At 37.4% G+C, this 27,367-nt stretch overlaps 1 protein-coding gene across 2 annotated transcripts; it reads left to right on the top strand.

The window, feature by feature from the left end:
* Window positions 1–3,193: 3,193 nt before the first annotated feature.
* Cpa3 (carboxypeptidase A3) lies at window positions 3,194–24,640 on the top strand. Of its 2 annotated transcripts, XM_034500928.2 has the most exons (11): window positions 3,194–3,322; window positions 3,423–3,498; window positions 5,070–5,194; window positions 10,228–10,330; window positions 10,436–10,537; window positions 12,071–12,172; window positions 14,459–14,569; window positions 16,901–16,991; window positions 17,920–18,122; window positions 20,409–20,493; window positions 24,264–24,640. In XM_034500928.2, exons 1-11 carry the CDS (start codon window positions 3,255–3,257, stop codon window positions 24,449–24,451), a joined length of 1,254 nt encoding a protein of 417 aa, XP_034356819.1. In that variant the 5' UTR covers window positions 3,194–3,254; the 3' UTR covers window positions 24,452–24,640. The 2 variants fall into 2 exon arrangements, with proteins under 2 accessions (XP_034356819.1, XP_076788299.1); XM_076932184.1 differs by lacking the exon at window positions 20,409–20,493 and having other exon boundaries at window positions 24,264–24,432.
* Window positions 24,641–27,367: the final 2,727 nt, after the last annotated feature.

Below are 27,367 nucleotides of genomic sequence, written 5' to 3'. Positions count from 1 at the left end.
ATATTTATATATACAATAAATAATATACAATATAACATATTATGTTATATATAAATAATATATAATAAAGTAATAAAAACTAATAAAGAACATTATTTGCTTTATACTAAATAAATGAGCTCTAGATTGCTCAAAAAGAAAAATGTAAAAACTATACATTTTGGTGTGGGGAGAAGGCTTTTGAGACTTGTTATAATATGGGTAAATGAGTCACAATACACTGTACAAAGTGACACTCAGAACTTCCTGTGATCATTCAAATGGTAATGAGAGTCGGTGAAGAAGAAATTGGGAGAGTTGGAGAAGGCACAGGTAGGCTTCCAGGTGAAGAGAAGGGCCACATGAGACAGAGCCAAGATGCCATGTTTACAACTTGATACACTGAACTTAGAACCATGGGGAAAAAAATGGTGAGTGTTGGATGATTTTACCAAAGTCTTGGAAGAGCTGATTGTAGCAAGCAGATTGGAAGTAAGACAAGAGATGCTAGTCGGACCAGCTAGACCAATAAAAGAAGCGAAAACCACTCTATGATTTACACATCACACATGAATTGATATTTCCTAGAATTAGAAGAAAGTGAATTAATATATGACACCAATTCAATATTTTAAAACAGAGTAATATATACCAAATTTATAACTTCAAAACATCCTGTAGAAAAAATGTGGTGCCAGAAATATTTCATATGCAGTGTAATATGAACACAATATGTTCAAATATAACAATGTTCTAATACAAAACCTATTTGAAGTCATAGCCATTTGGGACTTGAAGAGCTGTCAAGCCAAAAACTGACTAATGCCCTGATTTCCCACAAGATGGCAGCAGTGCAGCCATTACATCTTCAAAGCAACTTAGGAATCATCATAATGTATTGTAAGATATAAGATGAAATAACTCTTTCCTCTCAAAAAAAAATGTAGCAATATCTTAACATGTGCTTAGATTAGCATGACCATAGAAGTCCTGGGATCCCAGAGGTCTGAAGGATAGAAATACACTGCTGTGTGAAGTATTAAACTGTAATGTGAGGTGACTCATTTAACCTGAAATACCACCATTTGATATAGTCTATTCTGAAATGGCATTATTCTCACAGCTATTCATCCTGCTTTACACACAGGCCAAGTCCTTTTATAAACTTTGATATGATGATTATGGTGATAGGAAGCTACTTTGAACTCTGTATGCCAAGAAATGACACACATTCTGAATAAAAATTCAGGAATATTTCTGAAATCTATTGTTCTTTGCCTCGGTAAGTGGAGAGTTAGGGAAAGTGACCCCAAATGTGTATCAGGTCACGATATTATTCAGAAACACTGACTTATCAACATGTAATGAATATTACAGCTCAAAAGACATGCATTATTATCAGAATTCAGTCATGAGGTTACCACTTGCTTCAAATTATCTAGATCCCTAGGAAAATCAAGCCTCTTCCCAACTTTATACAAAAGTAGTGTGAGGTTGTCTCAGGACTACCAAGGTGAGTTGGTTCTCTCCTTCTACAAAGTGAGTCTCATAGATCCAGCTCTGATCATCAGGCTTGGTGTCAGGGTTCTAAGACCAAAAGGGAAAAAATAACTTAGACTACTGAAATTAAAGGAGATTTCTTTTTCTCTATTTTCTTATATAATTGTCAACATTATTTTCAATGGTCAATTAGAGGCTTTTAAATCTGAAAATGAAGTACCTAGAAACAATTCTGTTTCTTGAAGTAGGAAACATCAACATAAACGCAGAGAGAAGTTTTACCCCTAAAGGTTACTGCCCTGAATCTATCACATGATACATGTTGATACTGATCAGTTCTGCAGCGTGACAGTGGCCAACTGTGAGTTTCCGTTTGCAGAACCTCAAAGTGAGCCCATCCTTTATAGTCACTTACCAGATGCTAATTCCTGTACATACATTATCTCGGTCAATCCTGTCATTCATGACAGCGTCTTCACAGATAAGGAACTAAGGGAAGACACTGCTCACATGGGTACAGCTGAGGTTTAGGACCTGTTTTAAGTTTGTATCTGTCTAAATCTAAAACCAAGCTTTCCTTTTCAGTTAGCTCTTGTCAAACACATGTTCAGGCAAAAGCAACAGATCAAGCCTCTGCTCTGAGAGTTTCTAGTGTTGGCAACATTGACCAATGAAGACGTGTGACATTTTACAAAAATTTCCACTTTATTATCTTTAGAGTTAAAACAAGATTTTTTGGAAGAATACATGAAATTCTTGGATGTAGTATATATTGTTGCTCAGATGATAAGGACATCTTTCAATAATAATATTTTGATAATTATACGTAACCAAGTTGGCATTGTAGCACACACTTACAATCCCAGAACCAATAAGGCTAAAGCAAGAAGTTTCTGAGTTCAAAGCCAACCTTGAATTCAGAAACCCAACTCAAACATAGCATAGCATCTTGTCCATCCAACCTCCCAAAGAAAGAAAGGGAGAAGAAGAAGAGGAGAAAGAAAGGGAAAAGAAGAAGAGGAGGAGGAAGGAGGAAGAGGAGGATTTCATAAAGTTTCATCACATAAGACTATGCACCAAAGTTCTGTGGCAGTTACTCAAACTCATTTGAGGTTATGAATGTAACTTTTAGAATGTAGGATAGAGGTCAGTGCAGTGAGTCAGTGGGTAAAGACACTTACCACCAAGACCCATGACCTGAGTCCAATTTACAAAAACCCATATGATTGAAGGATAGAATTTGTTCTCTATTTAAGATGTCCTCTGGTCTCTATACATATATCACAGCATGCACAAACTACACTCCAAACACATACTCACAAAAAATTAACAATATTAATATTTTTGTATTTAAAACCTATGAATATGCTTTATCTGCTGTTTAATTCATGCTTACTGGGAGGCTAGTGTTTTAGAACAAACACAGCTAAGTTACTGTCTTACCCCTGTAAATAGACTCATTCAATCACCTTGGGCAAACTACTTGCTAACAGGATTTTTACCAATATTTTTTAGAGAAGTGTATTTTTTTTTTATTATTAAGAAAGTAGAGGACTGGAGAGATGGCTCAGCAATTAAAAGCTAGGCTCAGAACCAAAAATATAAAAAAGTAGAGAGAGGCCTGGATATTCACAAGCCTGCCTCCGTCCCAACTGTAAAACTATGAGGTGGAAGGGCTGTTCATCCCCAGAAACCCCAGAGGAAATCAGCTGCTCCTTGAGATAAAAACTGGGGTATAAAACCCGTAAAGGGGTCAGATCAAGCAAAGAAAAAACATGAGGTTCTTCTTGCTTATGGGTGTCATCTACACCACACTTGCAATTGCTCCTGTCCACTTTGACAGGTAAATTTCCCTTCTTATAGTCCATACTCTGGATGAAGAAAGAATTAAGGACTATGTCTTTAAAATTCACTGAGTTTTTGTTTCTTTTATCTACTTGAAGGGAGAAGGTAATCCGTGTGAAACTCCAAGATGAAAAGCAAGCAAGTATCTTGAAGGACTTGACCCAAACCATTGAGGTAAACCATTCAAGAGGGTCTTATATCTTTCTTTTCTATTCTCTAAGAGATATTCCTTTTATTTTATCTTCATGCCCACAGGCTATGAAAGGTTGACTAACAGTGAGAAATGACAGGAACAATTGAGATACCTCAGCCTGGAGCCAGCACCTCACTTATCTTGGTGGCCATGGTTCACTGCTTTTCCTTCTGGCTTTACAAGCAACAGCTCCTAAGTAAATCTGTAAAACAAGGGACATTCTTGGCACCTTTCTCATTGCCCCCTTTTGCTCCTATCTGTACTCTGAATCCCCCCACCCCCAACACACACTTCAGTTTCTTCTATTGACTTCTGTTCAAGTACAATCTGATGAGAATAAAGTACTGGCTGATGGTAGCTTGCCAACAGTGAGTACACTTTCAAAAGAGACCCTTAGGTGTAAAGCAGTATCTTGAAATCCAAAGAAAAAAGAACATTTTTTTATTATGGGTTCGGGCACTCCTTTTACATAGGTCCCAGTTACCTTACTCTAATTTCATATTTACCATCAGATTTACAATGTAACACCTTTAAAACAGAGAACCTGATGTAAAAAGATAGTGAGACTGCCAACATTATACACCAGATTTAAACCCAGAACCAAACCTAGTTTTCATTCCAGTCACACTCTTTTCTTCAGTCAAACCAGTCAAAAGCTTTGCCTATAATAATCACTAAATAGTCTTCACACCCACACTATCATCACCTCTGAGCTGCTCCAGCCTGCCTCGGACTGGAGCAATGCCGGTGTCTCTTCTCTAGAACACCAGTGTCCAGCATTTTAGTTCTGCCTACATGTTCACTGTGATCTTTAAACTTGACAACTGTGCTTCTGCATTTGAAAATGTCCTCAAGGGCAGCATGTTCTTCAGAGCCAGATGTAAGGGTTCAAATCCCAGTTCTATAGTGGCTTTGTGGCCTTAAGCAAGTTACAGAAGCTCACAGGCATCCTCTGTGACATGTAGCTGATCATCACCTGTTCTCCAGCTGTATAGGAGCCTCACTAAGTAGACACAACAACGAATATCACAGCCTTCTGTGGGAAAAAAAAAAAGCCTATTAAAGCATTTGAGGGGTGGTTGGTGTGGCCAGAGTCCTCCATGGTTTGCCATATGGCTACCCTCTTTAGTCTCTAGCCTCTCTTCTCTGTTTCTTTCCCTAGAGATCCACAGACATTACAACTTCACCCACTTGACTTCCCTTTTTTCACAAGGAATGTTATTTTCTAATTCTTTATCAGGCTAAGTCTTCCTGTTTCTACAAGACAGATTGGTTAATATCTCCTGCAGGAAATTGCCTTGTTCTTTCTGGTAGGATATCCTTCTGCTGCTGTTATATTCAACAGTTCTTAAATACATTTGTCAAACAAAGATCCTCATTAGCTTATTAGTTATGCAGAACCCTACATCCCTTTATGGTGCACAATGGACGGCCATTGTGGGTATAGAATACATGCATGCTATATAGTGTTTCGCCTCCTGTGTGAGAGAGTGTATAGCTTGTGTGTTTTGCAAACAAACAAGCCAAAGTTAACAATGGTCTTATCTTGTAGCTTGACTTCTGGTATCCAGATGCTATCCATGATATCACTGCTAATATGACTGTGGATTTCCGAGTTAGTGAGAAGGAATCTCAGACTATCCAGTCTACCTTGGAACAACATAAAATGCATTATGAGTAAGTCCAGAGCAAATATCCATCTATGTTTTCTGGAGTTCGGGTAAAATCTTTAGAATTTTTTAAAAGTCTTTGAGGCATTGGGGTTGGATTTTATACATGAGCACACTGAATTTCCATCACTTCCAACCTTCTCTCTATCCTTCATCTCTTCCTGTGTCCTTCCATCCACACCCTCTGGAATTCATGACTTTATATTCTATAATCATTATTGATAAACACCTAAGTACACCCTTACTGAGTCCACTTAGTGTTGCTTGTATGTACATATGTTTAAGGATGGCCCCGTAGGACTAGATAACCTATTACAGGCTTCATCTCTGAAGAAAACTGATAGTCCCTTCTTCATCAGTTATTGGTTTCTTGTAGATTTTCATCTAGTCATGGGTCTTGTGAAATTCGTCCCATCCATGTTGACATACTGACTGGTATGATTACTATGCAGATATTGTAGAGGCAACTATATTGTTTGGATTTCATGAATCTCATGGTAAACCTGTTGTGTCTAGAAGTTACAGCCTTGTATTGGGCATCTGGTTCCTCCAACTCTTTCAGTTCTTCTTCCCTGTCTTCCAAGGTGCTTCCCAAGCCTTAGGTAGAAAATGTATATCCTAGATGGTCAAACTGGGGCCAGGATGACTGACCACAATCACTTATGCTCTGCAGTGGTGACCAGACATGAACTTTTCTAAGTTTCCATTTCTTGCAAAATGAAGCTTCTTTGTGAGAGGTAAAAGGTAAATCTGTCTTTGGGTATATGGATAGCATATGGGTTTAGCATATAGTAAGAAACTATACTGACTTAGGGAAATGCAGTAATAGGTTGTCCAGGGCAGTGGTTCTCAACCTATTGTGGTTCCTTTGGCAAACTTCCATTTCTAAAAAATATTTACACTACAATTCATAACAGTATCAAAGTTACAGTTATGAAGAAGCAACAAAAATAATGTTGTGGTTGGGGTCACCATAACATGAAAAACTGTATTAAAGGACCATAGCATTAGAACAGTTGAGACCCACTACTTTAAGGTTTATGATCTCTCCAGGCATGAGTCTACAGTATCAGACATGAATTCCTTCCTACTGAATGGGCTTTAAGTCTAATTAAACAGCTATTGTTTACCCTTAAAATAAAGGTGCAACTGGCAGGACATGGTGGCACATGCCTTTAATCCCAGCACTCTGGTGGCAGAAGCAGGAAGATCTCTGTGAGTTCAAGGACAATCTGGTCTACATAGAAAATTTCAGGACAGCCAGGACTACATAGAGACAGACTAGGTACTGTCAAAAACACCACCAAAAGAGCGAGCAAGCAAGCAAGCAAGCAAACAAGAAGAGGGGAGGGGAGGAGAAAGAAAAGAAAGGAAAAGAAAAGAAAAACAGAAGATAGATAAAATGTGGCTATGATAAATCATCACTATTGTACCACTGGGAATATCTTGCCTTGCCAGAAGATCATTGTTAGGAGTGAATAGATTTACAACCAGGTAGGATTGTTTAATGTCTCTCTCCTGTGACAGCATGAACAATACCTCCTGATACGGTAAAGGGATTATTTCAGGGAGAATGTTTTCACATCAGTTTCATCTCAATTTCTCCAAGTCCTATATCTTAAATGTACAGTGTCTTCAGTAATACGCTCTTACCTTCAAGTTCTGGGAAGCAACCAAGGGCAATGGCAATGGCAATGGCAATGGCTTATGTTGATTTGGGGGTGCCTTTGACCCCTAGCCTGGGGGTTGTGTTAGTCTGTGGCTTTTAGCAGGGGATCATTATCACCTCATGTGGCAAAACCCCACTAACTCTATGGTAACCCTGTGGGTATGTTTAAGTAAGTTTATAAAACAGTGTTTTTCCCTATGGCTTTTTCAAATACTCTTGGTGTTATTTATTCTTTCTGCTTCTACCCTCCTTGAGTAAGCACTTTCCCCTCTTCATTCCCTTCTCCCTTTCTACTTTTCTGCCGTCTGCAATTATTCTAGGTTATGTACTCACATTTAAAGAGTTGACACTCAGTATCACAAATAGAAGAGAGCATGGGTTACCTCAACCAGTAAAATATTTTCCAGTTCCATCCATAAACTAAAACTGTTTTTAAATTGGACCTTCTAAGTACTAAAGTGCTATCTATACAAAATAAAATTCACAGTTTCTTTCAGACTATTGGAGTATGTTTGTAAAGGTGATAAGGTTATTGAGAGTTCACACTCGATTTTATATTTTTTCTAATCTGATCTAAAAGCAAAAAGTTCAGATGTGAGCCAGCAGGACAGCCTAAGCAGTGGCACATTATTGATTGGTCCTCAGCCCAGGGTACATGGGTAGTGGCCAGCACTCTGTGTGTGTGTGTGTGTGTGTGTGTGTGTGTGTGTGTGTGCGCCACACACATATCAGATTGAGAGAGAATATAATAGATCAATAAATCTTATTTCTAGGAGAGAAAACTGACCTCATCAAAACAAAATAAAACAATATGAACAAGACTTAAACTACAGAAAAGTGAACTTTAAATAACTGAAGTTGTAGAGTGATTCATTCTGGCCCACAGAACAGTAAAAGGGACATAAAATTGACTGAACAACTGTGAGCCTCATAGGCTACAGTAACTACCAAGATGTGTTGGACCATACTGACCAACATCTAGGACAATGTGCTCACTGTGTCCTGTTGTCAAATAGGTTGACCCAATATGGTTTGTTTTAAGACAAGTCATTTTCCAGTAATTCATTCTATCTATCCCTTTTAGGTTAAACATAGATTTTAAGACTGTATGTAAAAGAAGCAAAGTGGGATGCTTGGAAATCTTCTGCAGCTACAATATAGTATTTAATACACTCAGAAATGAGTAAGAGACATCAATGTCACTTTGTGTTAACGAGCAATAATGTAAAGTTAATCTAAGTAGACCCTTCTATATCAATCCCAAGTGGCTTTCAACATCATGTTTTCTGGTGGGAGATAGGCTCTCTATCAAGAGGAGAATTTAAGAAAAAATGCCCTCTTCCAGTTCTATTATTTTTCTATGTTTTGACAATTTAGCCAATACAACAAGGCAAAGAAATAGTAATAGGAAAAGTAAAAAAGAAAATGCAGTTACTCAAAGAACATTTTGGATATACATCTGAATACATAATTAATATTTAAAAGTAAAATGCCATTAAAAATTTAAATCCATTAATATGGGTAACACATAAATGTAACCAAAACAAATATATTTCATATGAATAATAACAAATTAAAAAGTTTCCTAGAGAATATGCCACTTAAAGACTAGTTTTAAAATACATGAAATGGTAATCAAAATATGTAAAATTCTGCTGAAGTATCAAAATAACTAAGTCTGATTTTAGCAAAATTCTTCTCAAACTGATCCATAATTTAGTATTGAGATTTTTAACAAGAAATCACTTTCCTGACAGTTTTATTTTCTAAAATTATTTTCACAAAATATTTTTTGAAAATAAGAACAAGGAGATACTATACCTCCAGCATTGAATTTTGTCATATGTAAGTACAGTTTCTTACTACATGAGTTTAAAAATAAGTTCATGAACCCTGGTAGTAAATTGACAAATAAACAAGAAACGCATTAAAATATTTGTGTGCATATTGAAAACTGAACTTTTGTAACAAAGCTAAAGAATTTTGGTTTCTAATTCCCAATTCCAAATACAAACACATGTTAACTATAGGGCTGGTAATGTGGGGATGTGGGTGAAGGAGTTTGCTGACAAGTCTGACTAACTGAGTTTGGTCCTGGAATTCCAACTGGGAGGAGAGAACTGGCTCCTGTAAATTGCCCTTGACCTACACCTGCATACAAAATAAATAAATAAACAAATGCTAACAGTTAAAAATTATAAATATATAATCTTTCTGAGTGATAATTCCCTCATTAGTTAAGTGGTAATAATATTGACAGGATAAATAATGTATACGAAGCAGAACCTGGTCCATATTAAACAAATTTAAGGCAGAGCAGAAGAGACAAATGGCTAGGAAGTTTGGTGTGTTTGGGAGAAGTCTGGGTTAGGGGTCAGAGCTGGAAAGTAAACGCAGGCAGAGCTCAGGTAGCCACTCATTCTCCAGTCTGTGAGATCTTGAAATCACGAGATGGGTTGAGTCAAGAAGAGATGAAGACTGAAAATGGAGGTATAAACGTTTTGAGACCAACAGTGCCACCCTCTGATAACTTTTCCTGACTCTTTTCACCCTCTTAAAAGCACCCTAGGCAGATTCTACCTCTATCATTAGACAAGGTGTTTGAATGCAATGTGTGTCAAGTTTTATCAGTAAAATGAAGTTAAAGCATCTCTTGTGAAGACAAAATGACTTAATGTATGTAAAAGCTTAGAGAAATATGTGGCTTGTGCTAAGTCAGTAGTTTTATTACCATCATTGTTGTTATTCAAGTTTCATCCTTAGTTTCAAAAGCTAAAGTAATACAATTCCATTCTGTAGATTTGTGCACTGCTGTCTGTGATACAGATATGCACATGTGTGCTTTGGAGAAGGATAGGGACATTATAGTGATAAAGTATGAGTCAGATATATGACTTCAAACATACTAGTATTTTATTGTAAAGGAAAAGGAAATAATTAATTAATAATAATTAAAATAGGTATATCTCATTTTATTTAATTAACTTTATTCCCAAATGCTATTATTTAATCATATAACCAATATAACATTTATTGGTGAAATATTTTACATACAATCTTTTCAAAATTTCATTCATAATGTGCGTTCACCACAATCTCTACTTCTGGAGAAAGCTGTTTAAAAGTTCTGGGTAGCAACATGATTCCAAAGCTGTCATAAAGTTCAACATAGCTCAAACAGATGGGGTGTCAGAAACCATCCAATGGCTTGTCTAATAGAGATGCCTAGGGCAAAGAAATGAGGAAGTGGACTTTATTTCAGATAAAGAAGAGGAAAAGACATTTTCCTGCAAATGAAAGATAAAATGTCCTCCTTCTTATGATAAAATTTTCCCGTGATAAGTATATTTTATCATTCTTCTGTCAAACAGAATTCTGATACACGACCTACAAGAAGAGATAGACAAACAGTTTGATGTGAAAGATGAAATCGCAGGCAGGCACAGTTATGCAAAATACAATGACTGGGACAAGGTAGGCTATAAAATGTCTATTATCATGTTTTTAAATTTCTTTCTTCCTTGGTTCTTATGCAATTTTCCTCTATTTTAATTCTTCAAATTTGATTTTCTTCTTAAGATTGTTTCTTGGACTGAAAAAATGGTAGAAAAACATCCTGAAATGGTTTCAAGGATTAAAATTGGCTCGACTGTCGAAGATAATCCATTATATGTTCTCAAGGTAAAAATAACTGAAGAACCATTAATTCACTTGTTACTTCAAAATATGGACATGAAAGTCACTTTGTGGAAGCTAAGCTTAATTTGAAGTTTCAGAACATGTTATGTTTGGAATATTTAAACTCTGGATATCAATTAAGAATATAAGTATCAACAATCTTCCACGCAATCAGAAGTTTGCTAGAGATTGCAAACTGAGCAAACCTATTTCACAGAATAACTGTGTTACAACTCAGTTTTCAGTGTATTTTCTGCACACTCCTTCCAAGTCCATTAAAATGGAATGAAACTAGTACATGAAAATCGTGAAAAGTTAACTATAACACATAGGTCACACCAGAGCAGCAGTTAATGTGTCAGAGCTCAGGGTTAATGTACTGTCAGACTTTGTAGTCCCCAAGATTCTGCTCTCTGGGCAGCTCATTAGTAATTGGAAAGGCATTCACATCTTATGTCTCCATTCACTTAGTGTCTTCAACCACCCAAACAAAATCTGAACTCCATTTAAAACAAAAGCTATCCAAACAACAGGTGACCCAGTCTACATACAGCACCAGGCCTCACCCAGGCCAAACACTTCCAGTTTACAATCTAGCTTTGTAATCCATATCTCAACATGGAACATTAACATTGGAATAAGAAAGACAATACATTTTACTGCTATTTTATTTTTGAGGGAACTTGGCTATTTTTTGACACAGGTTTTAGTTTGCTACAGGTTGACCTAAAAGTCAGGAGTGCTGGGATTCATGTGGCATTCTGTCCAAGAACAAGTTATGGGTTTTACATTTTTTGTTGCTTTTAATTAAGTGTGTTTGTATGTATGCGTGTGTGTGTGTGTGTGTGTGTCTCTGTGTGTGCGTGTCTGTGTGTGTGCATGCATGTGTGTGTGTGTGTGTGTGTGTGTGTGTGTGTGTGTGTGCAGTAACATGTGTGGCATGGTACATATGGATGTCTAAGGACAAGTTAAGGAGTCTGTTCTCTCCTTTTTGTCTTGTGGGTCCTAAAGTCTGAATTCAATCAGGCTTAGCAACAAGTGCCTTTATCAACTGAGCCTTCTCACTGAAACTAGATTATGCTTTGTGAAGACTTATTTTATTTATAAAGGATATATTTATATGTATGTTTGCATGTGGATGTATACATGTGAGTACCCAGAGAGGCAAATGGAGGACATTGGTTGCCTTGAAGCTGGAGTTCAAGACAGTTGTAAACCATTAGATATGGGCACTATGACCAGAACTGAGCAAGTACTTTAACTGCTGAACTGTCTCTCCAGCCCCAGACAGTGTTGGTTTTTGCTTTGTTTGTTTGTTTGTTGTTTTTTAAAAATCCAAAACAGCTCTGAACCTTGGAAAACTTCTTGAAGAAGTATCCTGTAACAGAAGATGAATTATGAATAAACAGGATAGTCTGCATATGTATAGTTCATATTCAACAGTAGACAAGGAAAATAATTGCTTGAGAAAATGAACTATTGATTGACGATGGACTAATATTTGAACTAGTACAAAATAATCCCTTACTTTAATAGATTGGAAAAAAAGATGGTGAAAGAAAGGCTATCTTTATGGACTGTGGCATTCATGCACGTGAATGGGTTTCCCCAGCTTTCTGTCAGTGGTTTGTCTATCAGGTAAGTGAACCAATCACAATCAACAACTTTCTGACCAATCCCCAATGTCTTACTGACTGACAACATTACTTTCCAACTGTGAAGCACTCTACCCAGTTAGAGCCTACATTTACCTCTGCCAGTACATACAAGGCCTGAGTTTGATTCATTCTTATAGTTTTATAGAAATTATATCTTCCTTCAAACTCTGTAAACTCCACCTGAGAGTTGACATGGAAGCAGCTGACTTTTATCCTGCAGCTAAGTAGATAAAAATCAAATACTCCTTTCACAAACTACAAATTTAATTTCATTTGATAAACTCAGAAAATAAACATTCAATTTTGCTTTATATATTTCTTTGGTCACTCACAAATTTGGGATTTTCCTACTTAATTTCCTTTCAACTGAGAAATAAAATATTTTATAAAAAGTAGATCTGGTTCATATGTTTCTGAATATCTCTTGCTAATTTATTTTGACCCTTCTATTTTTAACTTTCTCTACCAATTCTGCCACAATGCACTTTGAAATGGTTATTGAGCCACAGATATGTTCACTAAGATGCTTCAGAGTATTGACTTATAACTTTGGTGATTTTTGCCCTTCCAAACTAAATGCCAAAATCTTCTCTTAACTTTCAAAGGAGCATAAAACATTATGACTGCAAGAAATCTCTTGTATGCCTGAAATCACATCACTGGGACAGCTGTGGAAGGCAGGAGTACTGGACTGAGGCCATTCTGGGGCTACACATATTTTTCCCCTATTCTCATTCTCTCTCTCTCTCTCTCTCTCTCTCTCTCTCTCTCTCTCTCTCTCTCTCCATCCCTCTCTCTCTCTTACACACACACACACTCACACACACATATATATACATACACACACATACACACACACACACACACACACACACACACACATATATATATATATATATATATATATATATATATATATACTCTGTATCAAACTATACAAACGCTTTTTGTTTTTAATACTGGTGTTCCTGAGAGAAATTTTCTAAGAAATGAGGAGGGGTTTTGGTTTGGTTTGGTTTTGAGAATTTTGATAGCCACAGAAAGCTCAGATAATTAGAGGAATTTATGCCAGAAAATAGAACTGACAGGTCAATCTCTAAATTTGTGAGATTTAAAATTTTATCTTATGATTGCTGAACATTGTATGCAGAGCTTTGTGATTACCTGAGCCCTACACCACTGCCAGCGGTTTTTATTAATTGTCTGAGGCCAGAGAGATGGCTGAGTTAGTAAAGTGCTATCAACACAAGCATTAGGATCAGGCTTCAGCCCTCAGCATCTATGCAAAACTTCTGGGCAGAGCACATGCCTGTAATCCTAGCAATGGCAAGGGACTGGGGAGGGGCAGAGATAAAGGATTCCTGGGGCCTGAGGGCAGCTACTCTAGCCAAATTGTCAAGCTCTGGGGTCAGTGAAAATAAAGAGAAATTAAAGCAGTCACCTAAAGTGTCTGTCACCCTCTGGCCTTCACACACAGGTACACATAGGTATACCTGCACATACGAACACTGTGACTTCCTTTGGTTGAAATTATGGCTCAGCAGTAGAGAACATGTTTAGTTTGCACAAGAATTTGGGTTGAAAGCACAAAACTCTGAAGGTTTTCTTCTTCAATCATCTGTATGAACCCTCTCCAGTGCTCCTATATCCCCGTGCTCACAGGCTAGATCTATAGAGCATGGGAGAATGAAGTCCTCAAGTACTTGGTGCTATTAATTTCTACTTGGCTATGTTTCTTCTGTGGATCTGATTAAACAAGTTACATCTGGCAGCTTAAGTCTTGGTAATTCAGTGAACCTTTAAATAATGTCCATTTCAGTTCATGTTCCTACAGTTAATACTTGAGTTTATCTATATGAATCATTTATTTTATGTACCTTAAAAAATGTTCACATGTCTCCACCAGTCAAAGATAGTTTATATATTTAGGTTGGGTATTGGGTTACACTTCTGATTGAGCATTACCAAACTTATAAAGCCTTTGATTAACATTTTTAAAAATGTATAAAAGCAAAAAGGAAAAGGGGGCATGGGATAGGGGTTTTCTAGGGAGGGGAAATGGGGAAAGGGGATGGCATCTGAAATATAAATAAAATATAAACAAATAAAAAATAAAAGTGAAAAAATAAAAAATAATAATAATAATAAAGAAAGAATGAAAAAAATGTTTAAAATCACTTAACCTTGGAAACAACTCAAACAATGGTAGCTATGGTTAATAGGATCTAGTTTTCTCCATAATAACGTATCTTCCTATCCCCTCTAGGCAACCAAGAGTTACGGAAAAAATAAAATCATGACCAAACTTTTGGACCGGATGAATTTTTACGTTCTGCCTGTATTCAATGTAGATGGATACATTTGGTCGTGGACAAAGGTATGTTCTATGCACAATTGCTGCGTTTAAGTGACGTGTTAGCTGCTGGCTTTAATGTATACTCGTTGTTGCTCATTGGGTTTAACGTTTGGGTGACTACTTGGTTTCCAATGAAGAAAAATTTATTTTTCATTTTTTTGATATGTAGTACACCATTGTACATGGTACCATAATTTACTTAAATAACTCCATCAAGGAAAACTTGGATCATTTCCAATCTGTTGCTATGACATGATTATGTTAAATAAACTCATACAAACACTAGGTAAATTGAACAGATTCGCAGAAGGGGGATTGCTGGGTGAGTTGAATAATGCGTCTAGCATCTTGGGAGCTCTTGCCAGGCTCTGTGTGATGAAGAAGCATCATTTTGCATTCTCAGGACATTGCAGGAGGACACCCACTTCCTACAGCCACACCAAGGTAGCATGGGGACAGGCCTCAGGGTGTGAGCTGATCTGAGGACTCTGGAACTCTGTGTCACTGTGTCTTTTCATTTGCATTTGTCTCCTTGCCAGCAAGGTCAAGCACCTGTCCATGTATTTAAGGATCATTTGCATTTTGCCTTCAATACTATGTCCTTGGCTCATTCTTTTCTATTAATTGTTTTTTAATTTTTTAAAATAACCTTTTTATTTAATCTCTTAAATTTCATACAATATATTTTGATCTTAAGCATTCTTTCCCAACTTACTAGATTCCCCCCCCCCCCGACTTTCTGTTTTCTCTCTCTCTTTAAAATAAAAAAAGGAGTCCAGTTTGTGTTAGCCAAGTATTGTTGAGCATGGGGCGTGCCCAGAGTGCTTGATATACCACATCACTCTATTAAAGAAAACTTATTCTCCTCCCAACAGCAACAAATGTCAGTAGCTCCCCAGTTAGGCACGGACTTCATGCCCACCTCCTTACTTATACTGAAATTTTTGTCTGGCTTGAGCTATTGCAGATCCAGTGCATGATGTCATGTTACTGTGACCTCATGTATGTATATGCCCTGTTGTGTCTAAGTAACACTATTTTCTGGAACTTATTTACCACCTCTGTCTCTTCACAATCATCCCTATATCTTTTCCCCATAGATCCCTCACTCTTGAGGGAAAGATACGATTGCAAACATCCATTATGGCTGAGTGGTTACTCCAGCTAAGCATGCCATGTTTCTTATGTCCATTGGTCAATTGAAATGTTCTGATTGCACAAGTGCCATTAAAATAATGTAAACTTTTGCTGCTTTTGGTGTATGTAATAGTCATTTTCTTTCTTTTTTAATTTTATTTAATCTTTCTTTACACTCCAGATTTTATCCCTCTCCAGGTCTACCCTCTGACTATTTCACATCCCATACCTCTTCCCACCTGTCTCCATCCCACCCCCCAAACCTCCCCACTTCCTGGGCCTCCAGTCTCTTGAGGGTTAGGTGCATCTTCTCTCACTGAATCCAGACTGAAAGTCCTCTGTTGTATATGTGTTGGGGGCCTCATATCAGCTGGTGTTTGCTGTCTGGTACGTAGCCAGAGAGATCTCGGGGGTCCAGGTTAATTGAGACTGCTGGTCCTCCTACAGGGTCGCCCTCCTCCACAACTTCTTCCAGCCTTTCTCTAAATCAACCACAGGGGTCAGCAGCTTCTGTCCATTGGTTGGGTGTAAATATCTGCATCTGACTCTTTCAGTTGCTTGTTGGGTCTTTTGGAGGTCACTCATAATAGGTCCCTTTTTTGTATGCATACCATAGCCTCAGTAATAGTGTCAGGCTTTGGGACCTCTCCTTGAGCTGGATCCCACTGTGGGCCTGTGACTGGACCTTCTTTTCCTTAGGCTCTTCTCCATTTTTGTCCCTGCAGTTCTTGACTGAGTTTTGACTGTGGGATGGCAAACCTCTTTCTCATTCGATGCCCTGTCTTTCTGCTGGAGGTGGGCTCTACAAGTTCCCTCTTTCTACTATCAGACATTTCATCTAAAAGCCCTCCTTTTGAATCCTGAGAGTCTCTCACCTTCCAGGTCTCTGGTACATTCTGGAGAGTTCCCCCAACTCCTACTTCCCCAGGTTGCCTGTTTCCATTCTTTCTGCTGGCCTTTAGGGCTTCAATGCTGTTAATCAACCATTTTTAAACTTATTGAAATTTTCATCAATGATAAAAACATTAATATTAAAACTATGCATCTGAAAATATTAGAAATTGTAGGAAAACAACATTCCTGGGTAATAAAGGAGCTCAAGTTAACTATAGAGATTTCAAATAAACTTGGAGACAGCTACAAAGAAAAGCTGGGGTGGTAACAGGGGAAAGTGTAACTGGCCATGTGTACTCACTCTGTTGTCCCTTCTGGTAGGATCGGATGTGGAGAAAAAACCGTTCTAAGAACCGAAATTCCACCTGCATTGGCACTGATCTCAACAGGAACTTTGATGTCTCATGGGACTGTAAGTTGCAGATTTGATGTCAAGAAATTGGCTTTACATTTAGACCTTGAATTTAAATAAACCACCTACTTATTTCAGTAAAAATAGGAATATCCTGAGTGAGTGTTGACTTCCTTATCTGTTAAACAGAAGATAATCATCAATAGCCTAGGAAGGTTATGAAGGTTTCCTGTGAGATGAAGTGGGGAGAAGATGTTATGTGTCTATCAAGCCAACTTTTACAGAACAGTAAAAATGAATTACAAGTCAGGTAATCTGGAATGATCTTGGTCCTTCCTCTTCCTCAGCTGATAAAAATTGAGAAATACCAGTGGTTACAACGAATTATTTGTATATGTAGTAATTCTTCAGATGCTTGACCAAGAAACATTTGGGACAGCAGGCAGTGAATGTGTCTAATACACTTTAGTACAATCTGCTACTTCATATGATAGTATCATCTCTACACAACCACAACTTTACATTAAAGACTTTTGGAGAGACTACACCTCTGCCCCTATTTGTGCATTTCTTCTTTGTCCAATTTGGTTTTTAAAAGGTCACCATATCTTTTAACTCTATTCTACTATAATGAATGTTGAAATATTAGCAACTAACACTAATCAAGAGAATTATCCTGAAAGAAACCGAAGAAACTCAGTCTCAAGACAGGTGATTAATGCCAGTTTCCCAAGAGTCAAGGCTGGGGATAAATGGGAACTGATGTGGATCTGGCTCTAAGCCTTGAGATGATTGTGACCTAGAAAGGAGAGAAAATTAGGTTAAGAATTGTCCCTCAGAAAGTCTTTGCACATATGTACACAAAGCCTCTAGTAACTAGGTAACAGGAGATATCTGATGTTTTAAGCATCAAGTGAACCCACATCAGAAGAGGCAGCAGAGGAGTTAAGAGACAGCAATTCTGATCCCATTCTCATTTCTTCTGTAGCTTCTCCAAACACCAACAACCCATGCCACAATGTCTACAGGGGACCTGCACCAGAGTCTGAGAAAGAGACAAAAGCTGTCACTAACTTCATTCGAAGCCATCTGAACTCAATCAAGGCTTATATCACCTTCCATTCCTACTCTCAGATGCTATTATTTCCTTATGGCTACACATTCAAACTCCCACCCAACCACCAGGACCTGGTATGTAAAAAAAAAATCTGTGGTGTGTACATTGACACCATCATTGACTTCCAGTCTCTCTGATAGATAGATAGATAGATAGATAGATAGATAGATAGATAGATAGATAGATAGATAATCTGTGTGTATACATATATACACATATACAGATACATACATATACATATATATATAAATATATAAATATATATGTATACACACACACACACAAACACACACACGCACACTCTGAGGTATGCTGAACTGGCTTCAGTTTGTTTCTTTGTTTCTTTTGTGAGAAGGTCTTACTATGTAGTTCAGGGTAGCCTTGAACTCTTCAACGTGACCCAGCCTCACCTCACACTCACCATCACTCAGTCTCCATTTCCCAAATCCTAGAATTACAGTTTTGCCACCACACCAAGGCCTCACATTTTAAATACTATAAAAAAAAACTAATAAAGTTTACTCTGTAGTTAAAATGATGATCTTTAAATTTTTTAAATTGGATTATTGTAAACACATATTCAGATGTGATTCTAAGAAAACTTCATAAGGTAGTCCTTAATACTTTCTTTCGGTAATACTCTAAAACCATGCAGGGCAAAAGCCTAATTGAACAGTAAAGACAAGCTAGTTCTAACCTCTGAACACCAGATTTGAGAAGATCCATGATCTTTTTCTCTATTAGTAAACTAAAAGTAGTAATTCTTTCACTAACCAAATACACTGTGAATTTCACAGTGTTCTGTCAGTAAGAATGTGGTATCATTTCAAATCTATAGTCCACTGAGCATCATCTTTCTTTCTATGCAAACTGATTTGATCACATAAGCTTTAGGAAGAACTTTCTGCACACATAGTTGACTTGCACACATACGTAACTATCGTGAATTGCCATAGGAGAAAAGATAGGCAGCATACAAGGTCTGGTAACCCAAATTCTACAACAGTCAACAGACACGGCATATGCAGTCAATGCTGTGACTTGGATACTTCCTAAAGCCAACTTAGAGAAAAATGGGTCATGATATTTATCTTGACATCACTCGCTTGTATTCATCACAGTCACATTTAATAATAGGTACATCCTGATTTCAAGCAGCCATTAATTTCACCTGTGATATACACATGAAGAAAATGGACTAGTATTCTGAGAACATGCTGTTGCTTATGATCCAATCTAGCTAAGAATCTGAACCATGAGTCGATTAATTTATACAGATACAGCAAGGCAATTGCATACGATTAGGAAGGATGGTATGAATAAAAATGCACACAGTTATACAGAACAAGCCATTTTGAGTAAACTAAAAGTTTTTACCCAGCAGCTACATCAACTCATTTATATGATAAATAAAATATATTTCTTAATTATATATATTTACACATAACATTTACACATAACAATGGAAAAAACATTCATTTGGAGTACAAATGTTAGAGGCTACATTCATTAATTTTCATTCCAACAACTATTCTCCTACCACACAATTGATTAAATATGATAAAATGCCATCTCAGAAAAGAAACCCTATTATAACAGAACCATTTTAAAGACAGGTAAGCCATGCTGGACATGTAGTTTAGTGGTCAAGTATTTGGCTAACAAACATTGTTTCGTGTTCAATTCTAAGTAGTGCACACACATACATGCATGCACACACATTCACACATACACACACACACACACACACACACACAGAGAGAGAGAGAGAGAGCAGTTAATGAAGATTAAAACAAAAATGTGTCAACTACTTTTCTTCTCTTAGCACAAGTAGAGAAAATTCTGCTTCACTAAAGGACCTATTACAGAGAAAGAGACGGGAGAAATTATTTTGAAATGATCAAATATCTGAAACCAAAAAAAGTCCAAAAGAAAGGACACACCAGGCTGGAAAGATGACTTTGCTGTGTAGAGCACTTGTTCTTGAAGATAAGTGAGGTTTTATTCACAGCCCCCACATGCTGTCTCACAACCATCTGTAATTTCAGTTCCAGGGAATCTGTTACCCTCTTCTGACCACCATGGGCATCAGGCACCCATATGGTGCTAGTGCATACATATAGGCAAAATATTCAAACACTCCTATACATAAATGAATATATTTCAGACGTTTTTAAATAGTAGGATGCAGAGAGAAATGAAAAAAACACAATATAATTACATATAACTGATCAATTGCACTTTGACAATGTTTTTGCTTAATCATTTATCTTAGTTTGATCTTCAAGTACTAAATAACCTGTAAAATTAATTTGTAACGCATACAGCATTCTGTAATCCCCTCTCACTTTCCTCTCCAGTTGAAAGTTGCAAGGATTGCCACTGATTTTCTCTCAACTAGATACGAAACCCGTTATATCTACGGCCCAATAGCATCCAAAATTAGTAAGTTTTTTCTGTCATTTACTGCAACTATTTCTGTACATCTTAGGTGAATACTAACAAAAAGTATCAAATTTGTAGTTTTTAAACTCCAGCTTTTACAAGGGATTCTGCATTAAATGTGAACCCAGAAGATAGAGTGTGCTTATGTCCTGAGATAGAGCTGTTTCTTTTTAAAACAAATTACAATTAACTTTTATAAGTCTATAAAATTAAGACAAATTGTTAAATCAATGGAAGTTTATAGCTTAATTCACCTACTTTCTTGTTCTCTGATATCAATGTTTTATATTCAGCAGAACTAACAAGTATTAGTTGGGGTAGAGGCAATATCTGGTTTCATCTATTCAACTTGAGTTGAATTTTTCTCTTCTTTAGCCATGTTTCCATTCTGGCAGTGTGTTATCACTAATCTATGTGGGTGGTGTATTGCAGTCATTTTTGGCATGGACTCATATTCTCTTGTCTTATCTGTTCTTCCTGTTATAGGCAGATGAATCTGTGTGGTAGTGTAGGAAAAGAGATCCTAAGATGTGAGTTCTCTTTTTGTTTATATTCTCAGCACCATGTCTAATTCTTTGGTGTTTTACAGGCCTCTATGATTATTTGCTTTTTGCTTAGGTTTTCAGTAGATTGACTTTTTATTTCTTATTCATTACACACTGAGTCAGAAAAGGTTTTACAAGGTAAGCTATTTATTTAGACTTTAAGGCCAGAATAGCCTCTGTTATGACTACTCAACTGGGGCATTATAATTCAAAAGCAGCCACAGATAACAGGTAATGAATAAGCATGGTTATGTTCATATAAAGCCCCATTCACAAAAACAGAAGGAAATAATTTGTCAAGTCTCGGACTGTGTTCTAAGCATTTCCTGTAGTTGTCCATTGACTCACAAGCTGGTTACTGGACTCAGCATTTGATTCTCATGATCTAAATCATTCTTCACAAAAACACCCCAAAACATGAGCAAGTACAACATACCTGTTCCATGGAATGGCAAAGGAATGACAAAGTCAACATTATAACAAACCAAAGTCCTCACTGCCGTGCATATTGCTTTCTTCATTGAGTTTTTGTGACTAGCCAAGATTTTCTATTCTCAAGAAATTGACAAGAACATTATTGTGGTTTTGCCAAAGACAAGACTCTGTGAATAAAGATCATTTCTTTATTATAGCAAGTGTTATAGTTATCAGGATGTCTCCATCAAACCCTCCCCTCAAGTCTCAGGTAACCCTGCAGAAGAGGAGGCAGAACCAGTGTAAAGCTAGAGTAGATGGAAGACAGCAAGGAAGCAAGGTAACGGGTCCTCGAAATCAATAAAAGCAAAGCTCATACGAACCCACAGAGACTGAAGCACTTGCATGGATTTGCACCAAGTCCTCTTGTATGCTCTGTGGCTCCCAGTTTAGTGTCTTTATAGGCTTACTGGGTGTATGAACTCTGAGTCTTATGCCTTCTTTTGGGCTTTTTTCCTGTTTGTCTTGTCCAACTCCAATGTGTTAGTTTTTGTTTTATTCTATCTTTTTGTTTTGTTTATTATTATCCCTTAGAAGCCTGTTTTTTTTTCTAATGAAAAACAGAAAGGGAGTGGATCCAAATGGGAGAGGAGATGAGTAGAAATTTGGAAAAGTAAAGGAAAGGGAAAATGTAATCAGGATATATTATGTGAGAAAAAAACTGTTTTCAATAAAACGAAAAAATACAGAGTTATAGTCCTGTTACTATATGTATGTTAGTCAGCCTCTCAGAGCCCCTAACACCACAATGCAGAAGATGGAACAAGAGCGGAATTGACCCCTATAAACTTGTTTCGTAACTTATCCAAAAATATTTACTTGACTATGTTCTATTTGAAATAATGGTAATAAAAAATGTAATCTCAGATATTCAAATAAAAGAATTAGCAAGCTTATGTTCTAAATATAAGCAAATGGTGACATATACAATGGAAACAGAGAACTTTGTACCTACAGATCTTCCTTTAAATTACTGCTAAAGGAATCTTTCCAAATACAAAGGAAATAATAGCAAAAAGAGCTGGGAAATGCAGAAAGGAAGAATCGTGGACTAAGAGTAGAGAGAAGATAGGTATGTTGGTAAATAATAGAAACATATGCATACATTCATACATAATATAATAATAACCTGTCTTCATTATTGAATCAAAATTATTATCCCATAGGACATTCAATATATATGAAGACTTGAGATAATGCACTGATATTTATCAATGTACAATCTATATGAAACATTCTAATCTAACTCCACAGGCAGGTTGAAATAAAAAGGGTACAAACTAATCAAAATGAAGGAGAAAGATATGATAAATATCAAATAAAGTACATTTCAAAGCAAAACCAAAGAAACATTAGTAATAACAAGTAGAGCTGTCTACCAACTAGGAAATAATCCTGAGCGTCACCTGCACCCGTAATGTTGGTCAATAATTGAATTTGACTTCCATCTAATTCCAATGGTACAGAAGCTTAGATGAGGCAAGGTGTGAGGCCGGTATTAGCTACATGGTGAGACCGTATCTCAAACAGAAAAATTAAGAAACAGAAACAAAAACCAAACACAAAACAAAACCACACAATCTAACCAATCAAATAAACCCCAAACCAATAGATTAATTTGTCCCCAGAGAGGACAGGCAAGACAAGGTTTCAAAGATACATTGTGGCTTCAGAATCTTGCAGTGTAGAGGCAAAACTAAGGTGGAAAATCTTAGTAAGAGCACATGGAAGGTATACCTCCTGACAAGAATTCAAAGGAGAAACAACACTGTGCACCTTCCCTGTGGTATTTACATGTGTGCTGATCTTTATTTTTTTAACCAAATAATAACATCTTAAGAACGTTTTACAAAAATTGATAAAAAGTTTGAATCAAGAGTTTTAAACACATCCTTTAAATAGTTAGCTTTCTTAGCCTTATAACTATAAACAATCTTCTCTGACAGCATAGACAAGAGATTAGAAGTGAGAAAGAAGGTGATTTTGCAGTTGATGGGTGCAGTTTTCAATGACCAATAAAGTCCCTTCAGCTGTTAACACTCCCTCAAAATTCCTCCAGCTAAAGCAATGTGAGCCCAGAACGTAAACTCAACGTGGTACTGACCCACAAGAATATAATTCATATGACATGAAAACATAAGGAAAAAATCTGAATGGAAAAAGGGTTCCCCTAGAGGCAAGGGGATGGTGAATGGCAGTAGAACAGAATGAATAAGAAAAAGATATAAGGACAGAAAAAATAGAAAATTTAAATGAAGTGCATGTTTAAAATATACAGTAAATTACAAATGCATTCAGTACCATTTGCTCTATTTTGTCATTACTGCAATTAATTATACATATAAATACTTTTATTATTCATTTTATACATGAAGTTTTAAGTGCATGTGTGTGCACATTTGTGTTTGTTTGGAGGGGCCAAAGGCTAACTTCTTTCACTATTGTTCTATATCCTTCCCCACCCCCCTTTTTTTTCTGAGAGACAAGGTTACTTAGGAAACCTGAAATTCACCAGTTGGCTAGACAAAATGACCAACAAGCCCTGGGGATCCTCTTAACACTGACATTACAGACATGAGCCACCATGTCTGGCTTTTTTGTGGGTGCTGAGAATTCAAGCACAGGACTACATGTTTGCACTCATGCCCTGAGTCATCTCCCATCTTCTACACCAGAAATTCTCATGTCTTGAAAACCAAAAATGCCTCAGTATTCACCTCTAATAAAATATTTACTGATTCTGTTTTGCAGACAAGACATCAGGCTCTTCTTTAGACTGGGCTTATGACCTGGGCATCAAACACACATTCGCCTTTGAGCTTCGTGATAAAGGAAAATCTGGTTTCCTTCTTCCAGAATCCCGGATAAAGCCAACATGTAAAGAAACCATGCTTTCTGTCAAATTTATTGCCAAGTATATCCTCAAGTATACTTCCTAATGAATTGCCCTTGGTTTGTAATGTGCTAATCAATCCTTGGGTGGAATTTTTTTTTTCTTTGAAAAGACAACCTTCTGCATCACCTAGATCTATCCTTCTCTAGCTCATAAAGTCCTGCATTATTTTCCTCTTTTTTTATTTACTCTCAACAGCTCAACAACAATAAAGCTTTAAGTAAATCCATTTAAATACCTTTCTTGTTTGTAAGTAAAAATTTAGCCTTGTAGAAAGTATACTCTGAAATGAACATTTTGAATACTCTGAAATGGTATGTAGTGAGCCTGAAAATGGAAAATTTGTTCCTCCAGAATCTGATTGACTTCCTTCATGCCACATGATAACAAACTGAAAAGTAGGTTGTATTCTGATGCTTTACAATGGTATCCTCTGTTTTTAGTAAACTATGCTCTCACCATTTCTCAATTTGCCTTAATAGTCTATATCAATGGTTCTTCAATCTGATGACAGGAAAGAGTATCCTCAATTTTCAAATACGTAGTTTGCCTTACAAACATATATTTTCTGAGAGGTGTGAACATTCTTTGTATATTCAAAATAACAAAAGAGCAATTGGGTAAATAAAATGATTAGTGGAGAGATGAATTTCTGAGCTTTAAACAAGCAATTCGGTTTCCATTAGTACAGTGTTCATTAAATGAAAAATAGCCCACCAACACAGGCACTGCAGACCCTTCTAGCCTTTGAGCTCCTTGGCCTCCTGAGGACTGATAGCTCCCAGACTCTGAAACCTCCATCACATTCAGCAAGCCCAGGATAATGCTGTAGATAAGTCTATCTCACTACTGATAGACATGGGTGAGAGTCGAGGGATACCCTCCCACAGCTCCTCACCCCATTCCTCCTCCACTGTCTCCAAGATGTCCCAATACCTCCACCCCCAAGCCCCTTGAGGCCTCCTGACTCCCTGAGGCCTCAAGTCTCTCCAGGGTTAGGCACATCTTCTCTCACTGAGGCCAGACCAGGAAGTCCTCTGCTGTACATGTATCAGGGGCCTTGGACCAGCTAGTGTTGGCTCCCAAGTTGGTGGTTCAATGTCTAAGAGATCTCAGGAGTCCAGGTTAGTTGAAACTGCTGATCTTCCTATGGGGTCTCCCTCCTCAGCTTCGTCCAGCCTTTCCATAATTCAACCACAGGGGTCCCGACTTCAATCCATTGGTTGGGTGAAAGTATCTGCATCTGACTCTTACAGCTGCTTGTTGGACCTCTCATGGAGGACAGCCATGCTAGGCTCCTATCTGTAAGCACACCATAGCATTAGTAATAGTGTCCAGGCCTTGAAGCCTCCCCTTGAGATGGATCCAAAGTTGGGCCAATCACTGGACCTCCTTTCCTTCAGTCTCTTCTCCATTTTTGTTCCTGCAGTTCTTTTAGACAGGAACACTTCTGGGTCAGACTTTTGACTGTGGAATAGCAACTCCATCCCTCCATTTGATGCCCAGTCTTTCTACTAAAAGTGGACTTTATGAGTTCCCTCTTCCTACTTACTGTTAGACATTTTATCTAGGGTTCCATCCTTTAAGTCCTGAGAGTCTCTTACCTCCCAGGTCTCTGGTACTTTCTAGAGGGTCCTCCCACCTCCCACTCCACCCCCAGGTTTTCTCCTGATCCCCTCCCCCATACCTGATCATGTTCCCCTTTTCCTCTCCTCCTCCCCTCTTCCACCCAGGTTCCTCCCTCCCTCTGCTCCCATGATTGCGTTCTTGTCCCTCCCAAGTGGGATTGAAGCATCCACACACTTGGGCCCTTCGGCTTGTCAACCTTGAGTTCTGTGGATTGTATCCTAAGTATTCTGTACTTTTTTGGCTAATATCCACTTATTAGTAAGTACAAAACATGCATGTAATTTTGGGTCTGAGTTGCCTCACTCAGGATGATTTTTCATTTGCCTCATGAACTCCTCATTCTTAATAGATGAGTAGTATTTCATTGTGTAAATGAACCACGTTTTCTTTTTTTAAAGTTTTTATTTATTTATTATATGTAAGTACACTGTAGCTGTCTTCAGACACCCTATAAGACGGCATCAGATCTCATTATGGGATGGTTGTGAGCCACCATGTGGTTCCTGGGATTTGAACTCATGACCTCCAGAAGAGCAGCCAATGCTCTTAACTGCTGAGCCACCTCACCAGCCCCTGAACCACATTTTCTATATCCATTTTTTTGTCATGGAACATCTGGGTTGTTTCTAGCTTCTAGCTATCACATGGCTGCTATGAACATAGTGAAGCACGTGCCCCTGTGGCCTGGTGAGGCATCTTTTGAGTATATTCCCAAGAGTGTATTGCTGGGTCTTCAGATAGATCTATTTCCAATTTTCTGAGGAACCTCCAGATTGATTTCCAGAATAATTGTACCAGTTTGCAATTCTACCAGCAATGGAGGAATGTTCCTCTTTCTCTGCATTCTTGCCTACATGTCACCTAGGTTTTGTCTTAGCCATTCTAATTGGTGTAAGGTGGAATCTCAGAGTCATTTTGATTTGTGTTTCCCTAATCACTAAGTACTTTGAACATTTCTTTAGGTACTTTTTAGCCATTTGAGATTCCTCTGTTGTGAATTCTCTGTTTATCTCTATACCCCATTTTTTTAATTGGGTTGTTTGGGTTTTTTTGTGAGGTTAGCTTCTTGAGTTCTTTATATATTTTAGATATTAGCCCGCTATCAAATGGTGTCAGTGAAGTTTTTTCCCAATCCATAGGTTGCTGATTTGTCCTTTTGATTGTATCCTTTGCCATACAGAAGCTTTTTTGGTTTCATGAGGTCACATTTATCAACTCTTGATCTTAGAGCCTGAGCCATTGGAGTTCTATTTAGGGAATCCCCTTCCCTCCCCCCGCCCCACGCCATGCCAATGAGTTTGAGGCTTTTTCCCACTTTCTCTTCTATTAGATT

Source organism: Arvicanthis niloticus, chromosome 4 (genome assembly GCF_011762505.2).
Source record: "Arvicanthis niloticus isolate mArvNil1 chromosome 4, mArvNil1.pat.X, whole genome shotgun sequence".
Taxonomy (NCBI): Eukaryota; Metazoa; Chordata; class Mammalia; order Rodentia; family Muridae; genus Arvicanthis; species Arvicanthis niloticus.
The sequence above is the reverse complement of the archived record's forward strand: the minus strand, read 5'-3'. Positions and strand labels throughout refer to the sequence as shown.